This window comes from Apus apus, chromosome 1 (assembly GCF_020740795.1).
Source record: "Apus apus isolate bApuApu2 chromosome 1, bApuApu2.pri.cur, whole genome shotgun sequence".
NCBI classification, from domain to species: domain Eukaryota; kingdom Metazoa; phylum Chordata; class Aves; order Apodiformes; family Apodidae; genus Apus; species Apus apus.
Window position 1 is genome coordinate 30,089,461 of NC_067282.1, and position 12,388 is coordinate 30,101,848.

The 12,388-nt window shown below is 47.0% G+C and overlaps 1 protein-coding gene across 1 annotated transcript in view; it reads left to right on the plus strand.

Annotated features, from left to right (window-relative positions):
• Positions 1 to 966: 966 nt before the first annotated feature.
• The window catches only part of SIAH3 (siah E3 ubiquitin protein ligase family member 3), a 48,857-nt gene continuing 37,435 nt past the window's right edge, over positions 967 to 12,388 (plus strand). The window contains exon 1 of the mRNA XM_051628399.1: positions 967 to 1,236. Coding sequence (XP_051484359.1) covers positions 1,102 to 1,236 — 135 coding nt within the window. The 5' untranslated portion in view covers positions 967 to 1,101. The remainder of the gene's footprint in view (positions 1,237 to 12,388) is intronic.

A 12,388-nucleotide genomic window follows, 5' to 3' on the forward strand; every position in this document is an offset into this window, starting at 1 on the left:
TTTTCTTTGCACTTCCCTAATTCCTTTTTAATGTTTAGGACGATCTAATGGCTAATTAGTAATTTCCTGCCCACTGAGATGCAGATGAATGACAACCAAAAGCCTTCTGCATGTTTAATTATTCTGTTGATTTAGAGGCCACTTTTCCCTCAGTGGAAGTTTGTCTCCATGTGTGCTCTCATGCATCACATATTTCATTATTTTTAGAAGCATGCTCTGTGTCTTTTTATGCTCTTGTAGTTCCAGCATCCAGTAATTACCATGTTTTGTGTCCGGTGGACCTGATCCACCAGTGGATGTAAATCAGGAAAACATCCCTGACTTTAAGTGGAGTTATTCCAAGTTGTACCAGAACTGAGACCTGACCTCTCCTATTTTTACTGATGGGGGGAAATGTTATTTGCATGCTGGGACCCTTGTGAAGTTTCAGAATATCAAATTCAGAAAACGTCAGCGTGGTGGAAGTACAAATCAAAGCCCACAAATGCACAGACGTGTAGGTATTTATGTAGTGAGCTCTACTTCTGCTTAACCCCTGTAACTCTCTTTGCATATTTGATATTTGTCCCTCAGAAAACATAGTCCACTCAACTTATTTTTGCTACTTTCTAACAGTTTCACTGGTGGGCTTCTTCCTTATACCTTACATTAAGCTGTGGTATCCAAGTGCTCTTTTGTTAAATTAAGGCAATTAATAAACGGAGACGTTGAGCAATCAATTTTGCCTGCATATCTCCACAGCCTTACATATGACTGGCTGTAATCACAAGATAAATGCAACGTGCTGATGTATGGTAATGTTCAATAATACATTCTCCACCAGGCTCAATTCATCGGGGAGTTTCTGGAGGGGAGGCATTTGTTATTGGCTGTCTCCGGACCTCAAGGATAACATTTCTGTCCTTTCCATTGGCCGCCCTGCTGCTGCAAGCCTCTTCCCGTCTTATTTTGATGATGAATCTGAAGGCATGCTAAGCCGTGCCGGAGCTCAGCTCTCTCCGACTGCTCTCCCTGCCCGGGCTCAAGGACTCAGGGGCTCCCTCGCTGCTTCCCCCTGCCCACCAGCACCAGCAGCAGCAGCAGCAAACGCCAAAAGTTGTGATGCTTTTCTTCACCCAGTGCTTTGGGGCTGTGTTAGATCTTATTCACCTGCGGTTTCAACACTACAAGGCAAAGAGGGTTTTCTCAGCTGCTGGGCAACTTGTCTGCGTCGTCAACCCAACGCACAGCCTAAAGGTGAGTTGAAAATATTTTATCTCTTCTGATGGCTTCTCGTCCTCCTCTGCCGCTGGCGTTTCTCCGCAGGGAACGGAATGATGCTCTGGCGGCAAGGGGGGAGTGCTGTTAACACATTGCAGCTCTGGCAGAGAGGAGGTTTGCATTGTCTGGCTGCGTGATTCCTTTCGGAGGGAAGGGAGAGCATCCCGCCGCTCCAAGCGATGGCGGGAAGTCACTGATCCCCCTTCCCCAAAGTTTCCTCATCCCTTTCACCCGTGTAAGGAGCACGCATGTAGCAAGCGCCTGGAAAAAAAATGACTGGAAAAGTTAAGTTGGACGAATGAACATCCCTTTTGGGTGGAAGGTCGCTGGCCAGTCCCCCCGGCTGACACGCAAGCACCGCGGGTGCTGCTCAGCCCTGGGGAGCTGGGAGAGGAGGAGCAGCAGCAGCACAGGGGTGTCCAGTCTTGTTTGTATTTTTCTGGGGGAAAAGTGCTGTTTCTGTCTCCTAAGAGGAGTCTGAAGGCATTCCTCTGGCACTGAAAGTGTCCTTAAGCTGTTTGCAAGGTGAATCTATTTTAGGCAGGAGAATATATTTGCCTTAATGCAAAACTATTTATAGTTCCCATAAAACATTTCTCTTACTCACACGGTTCTGGATTTTCACTGACAAAGTGTCAACAGCTCCGTCTATGCCAGAATCCTAATGTTTTTTTTTTGTAGAGAAGGAGCAGCAGGGCGAGAAAGCAACTGGAAGGCTTTGCTTACTTTATCAGAGCAGTGAATGACCAACTTTAACCAAGTGACTCCTTGTTCTGTGGGAAGTCCTTGTGATGCTGCACCACTAGCTCAGACACAAGCTCAGAAATTAAATTAATTCAGGACAACTTATCTTTGGCTCTGCTGGGATTCCCACGAGGAACTCGAAGGGGTTGTGGGCAGAATCTTTCCTGAGTGAGGGGGCCCCGGGAGGTCCACTGATGGGGTAAATCCCTCTTCAGAGCAGCATCCCTCCCTAAAAATGATAGATTTCCCAGTTATATTTTCAGTCTCAGGCTGTGCTTAGGCAGGGAGAGGTTGTTTCCTGCAAGGTGCCAGCTCCGGGAGGATTTCCCCACAAGGCTGTGCTCAACCCTCAAATACTGCCAGCCAAGGCAGGCAGCCCCAGGATACGGACAACTCGGGGCAGGCTCACCTCTCTCAGCGTCATGCTCCTCTGCCAACAAAAAGCCCACAGCTCTGACATTATCTTAAAGGATCTGGCCATTCAAATGGATGAAAGAAATACCAGCATTCCTAAGTGCATGGGGAGATTTTCTAAGTGAATGCTTCTGTGCTTGACTCCTTTTATGTAACTGTCTCCTGCTACTTTAATCTATAATTTCAATTATTAAGAAATAACCTGAGCAGAAAAAAAGGTTATTGAAGGTCACAACACAATTTTAGTGCCAATGGCACTGTCTGATGAGGTCCCATAAGCACACAGGGGGGTGTCCGCTGCCTGCTGCACTGATATTTAGGACTAGACCTGAATTTATCAGTTGAGGTCCTTTCAAGTTGCAGATTTGCTGTTGTAGGAGCTGCAGCATTTACCTTTGAGTATACAAAAAAAAAGCTGATGCTTCTGTTTGTCTCTGTTAAATACACAGAGCATCTTAGTTTAGTAAAATCCCCCATGGCCAAATTCTCCACTGATCAGACCCAAAGTCTAGAAGAGAGACAAGAAATCTTGGTACTATCTTGGCACTATCTTGGCAGTTCTTGAAAGTAGGCAGAGGATGCAAAACTCTCTTGGAAACAAATGGGAGTTTCTAGAAAATGGCCTGAGTGTCAGTGAAGTCCCAGTGAGAATTGTCTTGGCCTGGGTGGGAATTGCTCCTGTGATAGGATTGCAGTGGGAACCTGATGGCACTTGTTTCCCTCAGGGGCCTGTTGTGACACCAGGTAGCTGGGAGAAGCTGACAAGAAACCTCCCCAGCCTGAAAAAAAACACACTGACTGTAAAGTGAAATGTGCTTTTAAGGTGCTCCTGAGTTCCCCAGCTCACATCCAGTTGGGTAAATACAACAGGCTTTACCACTGATCCACTCTTGGGGGGCTGTTTGGTTTCCCCCAGCTCTGTAAGAAATGCACCATGGCTTTTTGCCAGCACCCAGGAGAGATGGGTGGGCCAGACCCCTTAGTGCCCGGCACAGCACTACCAGCACGCACCCACCCACCCATGCCAGAGAGCCCCAGGAGCCTGCTGGCCAACAGCAGCTGTCTCCCAGTGAGACACCTTACCCCACCTGCTCTTACCTGGTGGTGACCTCCAGCTGGCAAGGCATCTTCTCCAAAAACTGCTATCCTAGACAAGCCAGATGAACCTGCTTCTCAGGGTGCCCATGTTTTCCCTGGGGATGCACAAGGAGGTGGCGGTTGCTCCCTCCAGCAATCTGCCACAGAGAACTCTGAAGCTGGGACAAGGAAATCCACACACACCCCCCCGCAACTGCCCCATATGCCAAACAAGACATGAGAGACCACTAAAAATGAAAAGGCTGAATGTATTCCTCTGTGGTGGTTTACAGTATTATGACTACTTGGATGTTTCATAGTCTATTATTTCTAGCTGGGTCATTTCAACTGTAAGATTTTCTTGACAGCCCCCGAATCTATCTTACCAATTGACAAGTGGAGTGAAAACTGTATTAAGGTTTGCGGTCGATGAATACAAGCCTGCTAGGAAACTAGGGCTAGGAGCAATGCCATTCGTCTCCCTTCCCTTCGAGGCTGAAATATTTGTGCTTACTCCCAAATTGTAAGCTCTTTGCAAAGGGATTGTTTGATTTTGTATCTCCACAGCACCCGGTTGCAAGGGCTCCTGCCTGACTGCTGCAAATGATAGATGACAGGCATCATATTCTGGTGTGATTGTGCATGTTGACATCCCTCACATAGGTCAGGACCTCAATCAGTGCCCATGTGCATAAGTCCTTTAAAGTAAAATTGCAGCAGGACCTCCATTCTCACCCCTTCCATCCAGGGTTCTGCTCAGGGGTGGTGATGGGTTCCAGCCCACCCTGAGGACCCATGGCTGGTGATCACGTATGTGTTGGAGATCTGGCACTACTTAAAGCGCTTGGCAAGTGGCAGGGGAGTCCTGGTACCCTTAAGGGAAAGGATGCACCAGCTTCTGTGGTCACAGAACCAAAGCTAGTCCGAGGCAGTACCTCCAGTAAAGTTGAATCAGCACACTCTCACCACAGTCACAGCCTGGGCCTCAGACCCTGACCAGAGCCCATCACCTCTTCCTTTAGGAGAGGTCTGGAGGTTGACAGAGAAGCACAGCTTAGAAAGAAAACCGTGTCATTCTTCCCCCTGAAAGGCTCATTAACTGGGAAGGCTGATGAGCAATTCAGTGTATCTTAAAGGGGAAGATGCTTAAGAGTGTCAGTGCAGACACCTCTATTGATCTGCTGCTATTTTCTCTGGGCACAACAGGCTGACACAGGCGGCTCTAAACAGGGAAAAACAATTTTGCAACCATCACTCTCAGTTTTGCCTGTTTGGCAGGGGTATTACCGGTGGGGGGGATGTTGTTTTGGAGACTCTTTGTCCTTCTCGCTCTTTCTGCTTTGTCCTCTCACAAGCTTTTGCAGACATGGCAGCAGCACCTTACAATGTGGTGCTACACTGGGATCAAAATTCACTTGCCAAGCAGAGAAAACCACGTATTTACCAGACTTCTACAGGTCACCTTCGTTCTCAATCCTATTATATGCATTACCTTGTAACCTGTCTTCATTGAAGCCTACAGTCACCCTGACATCTCCCCTTGGAGAGGCACAGCCAGGCAATAGAGTGGCTGCTCCCTCCAAAACCATATTAATTAGAGGAGCACTGCTCATGCTGCTGGCTGCAGGCTGCAGCGTGCAGGGAAACTTTTAAGGTGCTCTGTGTGTGTAGAAGAAATGAGCAGATTTTGCTGGCCCCTGTTGAGATGAGGCTCAGTGAATTCCTTTGCTTTTTCCTCCTGTTAACAGAAATCCACCCAACAATGCTAATTACATCCTGGGGAGAAGTCAAGGCTGGGTGCCTGTATCCTTGATCCTTAGCTGGCATTGGTCTCTGCCCCAAAAAACAGCCATACACAGCAGTAGCAGCCCAGGTGGGTGCCAAGGCCAAAACAGATCTTCCGCATTCAAGGAGTTACTAGCTTTTTACATGCAACTTTAACTCTTTGGAGAGTGTGAAAACTGTTCTTGTAAAGAGTTAAAAACTTGTTTACCATGTTCTTGTGAAAAACACCCCTCTCCATCTCTGTAGGACTTCAAGGAACTCATTGAATTACAGAAAGCATATTTAAAGGAGGCAACAAATACTTCAATCTTTTATTCAAAAAGGCTTGTAGCATAGTTTATGGGGCCAAGCTGTCTTCTAGCCATTTTTTAAAGCATCAAGCAAATCCGGTCTGAGTCAGGGAAGGGGTTTGAATCCTGTTATAACAGTTTGGCTCTGCATGCAGTGGCCAGCCAAACAGCATTGTAATCCACTTTATCCTCAGCAGGATTAAAGCGATATGGTGCATTAAACCCCCCAGGAGATTTCTTTAATATTTTGGTGTGAGGGAGGAGAGGTACTCTGAAACCTGCTGCTGACATCCCCCAGACATCCTCCGCCACTATCTCAGCCCGGATGCCCTCAAATCTCCCAAGAAGGGCTGTGATTTGAGGACCCCAAGTGGTGTTTTTCCCCGGTGTCCAGCAGTATCGTGACAGCTGTGGTGAAAGGGGCTGCAAATCCCTTGCTGCCCACAAACCCAGGCTTCTGGGTCCTGTTCCAGCTCGGGGCCAGGGCTGCGCGGGCACCAAGCGCTACAGACTCTCAAAACCTTTTGTAGGAATGCAGCAAGCAGTGTGACTTTGCCATTCCTCCTTCAGCCTCGCCTCTGCTTGAAGGGGTTTCAAAGGGCAAAACTGGAAATCAAGCTGACCATGAGCATCCTAGGATTCTCTGTCCATGTGTCTGCGACCATAAGGGTGCTCTGCAGAGGAGAGGCAGGGCATGTTCCTGCATTGGTGGAGGGGTTGTGCCTTCACTGATGCTGCTGTCTGCTTCCAGGAGATTCTCTTCCCATAACCCGTGAACCTTGAGCCCACAGACCCAGGCACACACACACCCCGTGGGACCACGGTGCAGGCGAGCAGGACGGCGCAGACTTCGCTCCAAGCGCCCTGCAAAGCAGAGCAGCTCGCAGCTTCAATGAGGTCTCCCAGAATAACAATTACAGCTCCTGCTCGGAGGAGGGAGCAGGAGGGGAAAAGACGCTGTCTCCGAAGTTTCAGTTGTTAATATGCTCCAGCTCCCTTCTCCCCACCTCCCACTCCAAAGTCGCTGTGGAAAATTAATTACCTTTGTTAACTGGTGCTGCCTGTCATGCTACAGCTCCAGAGGTGGGACAGAATGTGTAAGCATCGAGTCCTTTCCTCCCCATGTTTGATTTTGAGGGTGAATTTCACTGATAAACTCTACCAGATTTCAGGACATTTCAAGTCAGATGCTATCAACAGGAGATGGTGCAGTTATTATAATATTAGAGAAATGCCTCTCCCCTCAACAGGACCTTTGACAGCAGGGTGAGGAGCAGCCATCAGACACCACCACATTTAGCCATCTAATCCACCCGCTGTGATACAGCTCAGTATAACAAGAATTTTTCAGTGCAACCCTTTGTGTTAGACATAACAGCCCAGATACCTCCTGCAGGAGAAATACTGCCCAGTCGGCTTCTCAGAGGATACAAGTCTCGCCTGGACATTCCCACAGCTGGCATTAATTAGCACATGTTTCTGGTTGCCTCAGTAGGGAAGCCAAATTCTGAGTATGGTACTACAAGCTCCAGATGTTAAAAAGTCCCAGCCAGGTTCCCAAGCATCATGAATTTTGCCTCAAAGTCATAATGTACAAGTAGCAAAAATTCTTTTTTAATCATTAACTTGCTCTGCTGGTGCCAAAGACCTCCCACCACACTTAGCTGGGGGGCATTTAGAAACTTATCTCAGAGACAATCTGAGTGTCTTAAGTAATCAAAAAACCCCTAATTTTAAAGGAAGCACAGCAGATCCCAAGAGCTCCCATAAAGCAAGGGAAAGCAGTTGCTGTGGCTGCACCCTGCAACCCCAGGGCTTCAGTGCTTCCTATGCCATAGAAAGCCCATTAGCCTTGTCCTGCCTGACTCAGAGCTGAGATTTTGGGTTGTTCCCCCTGGCACTCCCAAAACCTTCCCATCACAATGGGCAATTAGCATCTCTAAGCCTGATCAGGAAGATGGAAAACCTCTTAATCCTGCAATAATTTAAGGAGGGGGATGGGAGTGTGAGGGAGTCAGCCTTTACCCTGCTTTACCAGGGACTGAGCGAGGTGGCAAGGAACTTTGGAGACACAGCTGTGCTCCTCCAACTGCAGGGTGTCGAGGACAACGGTGTAGTGGGAGCAATGACCACGGGAGTGATGACCATGCCCTCAGCACCTCTCCGTGACATTGGCCCTGGTGCAGGTGGCACAGCATGATGTGGCACAGCATGGTGCTGAGCCACTGTCCTCCTTGGAGCTGCTGAATGTGAGTGCCAGGAAGTGCACATTGCTGAAAAGAAGGGAATCCCTTTGATGGGCTGAAGAAGATTTAATATGCTGGGCCCACGTTTTGGTCAGATTTTGGCAAGAGAGGCAGTAAGGCAGCAGAGCCAAGTTGCCACGTTCAGCTTCTGATGGACCCAAGGAGAGCCTGGGCCTGAGATCTCTGCTTGAGTCTGGTTGAACAGAGCAGCAACTTCCCAACCCACTTCTATACACATGAGCTGTATTTGGAAATTCCAACCACAGATGTTGAGACATTGAACACCTTATCCGACTGCATTATTTTTATTTCCAGAGTTGTCTCTTTTCATCCAGTATCTTTTCTTCTGTGCTGTTGCTTCTCTTCATCCTGCCCATTCCTTGCTATGCTATCATCTTAAAGCAAAAGATCTGCCTCATCTGTCATTCAACAACCTAATTTTGGCCTTTTTTTTGACTCCTGCTGAAAGGAAAGCATCACTAATTTCACTGCAACTTTGGATCTCTTATTTACCTCTGAGCTGCTTCAGAAGAAATCATGGTCATTCAATCCTCAGCTTGTTCAGTGCCACTAATTTACCTATTGACAGGTGAAGTTTCACTTTAAAATTATTGCCAGCAAGATGAGGAGAGTTATAAAAAGCAGCAAAATGTGGCTGTCACCACTTGCTAAGCAGGTGGTGAGGAAGCTGAGTGCCTTATGTGACTGCAAAACCTTATTGCCATTGGGCTCTGGACCAGGGCTTGAGAAGGCAGGTTGGGCTGGAGGTGCCACATCCCCCTGTTGTCCATAGAGTCATGGAGTGGTTAGGATTGGAAGTAACCTCTGAAGATCATCTGGTCCAACCCCTCCTCTAGAGCAGGACCACCTTCAGTAGATCACACAGGAGCACATCCAGATGGATTTTGAATGTCTCCGGAGAAGGAGACTCCACAACCTCTCTAGGCAGCCTGTTCCAGTGCTCTGTTACTCCCACAGTAATTGAGCTTTTCCTTACGCTTAACTTGAACCTCCTGTGCTCCAGCTTGTGCCCATCACCCCTTGTCCTGTCATTGGACACCTTCCTGACACTTGTCCTTTAGATATTTATAAGCATTTATGTGATCCCCTCTCCAGGCTAAACAACCCCAGCTCTCTCAGCCTTTCCTCATAGGGCAGATGGTCCATTCCTCTAATCACCTTTGTGGCCCTGCACTGGACTCTTCCCAGCAGTTCCTGACCCTTTATGAAGTGGGGAGCCGAGAACCGGATGCAGTACTCCAGACCAGGGCCTCACCAGGACAGAATGCAGGAGGAGGAGAACCTCCCTTGACCTACTGGCCTTAATGCAGTCTTCTTAATGCAGCCCAGGGCACCATTGGCCTTCTTGGATGCAAGGGCACATTGTTGGCTCATGGTCAGCCTGTTGTCCGCTAGGACCCCAAGGTGTTTCTCCCCAGATCTGTTCTCCAGCAGGTCAGCCCCCAACCTGTCCTGATACATGGGGTTGTTCCTCCCCAAATTCAGTACTTTACGTTTACTCTTGTTGAATTACGTTGAGTTTCTTCCTGCCTAGCTTTCCATCCTGTCCAGGTCACACAGTGCAGTAAACAGCAGTCATGATCCATTCTCCAGCTCTGGTATAAGAAACTGTCTTCCTCCGCTCTGATGTGACAGTGCAAATCCACCTTCAACTGGGATGTAAGCTGGTGGTCTGGTGTGAGCGCTCACAAAGTAGTCACACATCTCTGCTGCTTCCATGCTGTGGGCACAAGCAGTCTGGCAAGACAGTGGCCTCAGCTGATTTTCACAACCTCCCACAAAGCTTTTTTCCCTAGGGATTACGGAGGGCTGTGCTGAAAACTGCTCTGAGTGACTTGCTGCTAATAGCCACCTGCACTACTCCTGTTCGGCTCTCCCAGTGTTCTCCTTCAAAGTGGGAAAAGCATCCTGGCACTGACAAGGAGTTGCCTGACACACAGGCAGCGTAGAATTTGAAATGCTTTTGTTTATTTACAAGAATTTCTGAGCATCTTATGTAACATGAATGGATTTCTCTTTAGCTCTCCCCTTTAGTCTCAGTAACAACATGAAAGTGTCGCTGGGCAAAAACGGCAGAGACCTCCAAGTACTTTGTGTGTTTATTTGGGTGCACTTTTTTTTAAAGGCAGAGATGTTTGAAACCATTTTGGAAAGGAATCAATCAGTTCTTTGAATACGATGTAGCGCTTTCAGTTCTAACCTTTTCTCCTAGAGCAATTTCATTTGAGCTGACCCAAACTGAAATCCCATTTCCTTTCAGGCTGGCCTCCCCAGCCAAAGAAGTAAATAATCTGCACAGTTTTAGTGATGTTACTGGTATTTTACAGATGGAAATATTAAGCTCCAGAGTAATTGGCAAATTACCCATCAACCCCTGGGAAATGCATGGTGGAGAACAGACACAGGTACTTGTGAATTCCTGAAACACAAACTCACACACTCTCTCACATCAAGTGCCAGCTTAAATGGAAAGAGAAACAGAGAAATGGAGCATAAATGAGAATGACAAAGATTCAATTGGTAATGTCCCCTTGTGCAGAAAACAAACACTATGGATGAGCAAGGAGGTGGCTGCTGTGGAGCAGAAAACCACATCAGCAGAGGATGAAAATATTTTTCCACTCTTAGGGATTTCCATGTGGAAAATCAGCAAAGTAATAAGTGTGACAATGGAGTAACAAAGGTTTGCACAGGGCAGCTGGGGTAAGGGAACAGATAAGGTCACCTTCAGGCTCCAGCTGAAGTTAAATGAAATGAACTCCACTGATTCCTTTGTCAAAGTTCTTTTGACTTAAGGGGGAAAAAAAAAAAAGCTGATCAGAATAATTGCCTCCTTAAGATGAATCTAGAATATTTGGGTGCAATAACACCAAGTCTTATATTCACCACTGTTTTATACATGTTCAGGTGAAACAATCTTCTTTCCGCTCCTCAGATCAAGCTTTGAGGGAGATCTCAGATATAGAAAAAATGATCTGGCAATGTAACTGCAGGGTGAAAGCTTTCAGTGTACTTTCACTAGTAATAACTTCTTACCAAGAAAAAATAGGGATTTATTTTTTTTTAGTTGTTTAACAACTGTGAATTTCAGGCAAAGCAAACAAATAGACCATGGATGCTGTCACCATTGCCAAGCAAGAGAGAAGTACAAAGGGGTCCTGGTGGACAAGCTGAACATGAGGCAGCAATGTACCCTTGTGACAAAGAGCAACCTCACCCCAAGCTATGTTAGCAGAGCCCCAACAGGAGTGTAACTTGTGAGACCAGGTCCAGAGAACTGAGTCCTGGCTGAGGCTCCTTACCACAGGAAAGGTACTGACACAGAGAAGCAAGTGCAGCGAGGGGCACCAAGGTGGTCAGGAGGCTAGAGCACAAGATGGAGGAGGAAAGGCTGGAGAAGAGAAGGGAATTGCTGTCTACAATTAACTAATGGCATTGTATAGAGAAAACAGCATAGACCTCTTTCCACATGATGCACCCTGGAAGGACAAGGACCAGGCAGAAGCTGAAACAAGTGTATTTTTTTATTAGATATGAGGCAGAAAATCCTTCTCATGGGAGTGGCAAGGCACTAGCACAGGCTGTCCATAGAGGCGCTGCCATCTGCATCCTTGGAGAATTTAAAAACTTGATGGGACACCGAGAAACCTGACCTATCTTTGCAGTTGACTGTCCTTCAAGTAGGGGCTGGACAATGTGATGCCCAGAGGTAATTTCTCATCCAAATTGCTCTGACCTTGCAAAACTGTATAAAAACAGGATTGGTGTTTTGGTGTGCCTGGAGGCGTGCATCAGTGTAAGGAGCTCAAGAGCAATTATTGAATGTTTGCATCAGCAGCAAACAAGTGAAAGTCATACCTGAAAGATGCATCTGAAAAGATTAAAGATGGCAGATAGACAAGGGGGACACACTCAGAAATCCAAGGATCAGCACAGTAGACTGACATCAGTGAAAAAGTATAAGGCTCTACCAGTTACACAAGTATCTGGTAATTTATACTCATCAGAAATATGATTCCTTATGGTAGTGCAAAGCCCAGGGCTGTTATCAGCTAGTGAAATCCATCTGGATTGGAAACTGTGGCAGACGAAAGAGAGCAAAAAAGAGTTAGATATACTCTGAAATACTTTCTGGGATAAGCACCCTTACTGGCAAGTAAAAGCAATATGAAATAATCTCTGAAAGGGAGAGGACAGGTTCTTCAACATCTCTCTGGGAAGATTTTTGTGGCACACACTTTTGTAAAGAGTGCTGAGTGGAGCAAACAATGCAGAGCAAGTCACGTGGAGCAAATAATCCACTTTGACAAATCTGCCTTTCCTTCTGCTTGTGAGATCTCTGCCAGCAGAACAAACTTTCCCTGGGTTTATTCAATTAACCGCTTCATTATTACTTTACCCCTGTGGTAAGATCCCTAATGCTTCAGACCTCTTTTTTTGGTGTGTGAGCTGTGTTAATTAGCTGTGCAGAGGTACAACACAGGGAGGCTGCTTAAATTGTGTTGTTTCTGTTCCCTGCCTGGATTCTAGGTCTGATCCCAGGCTCGATGG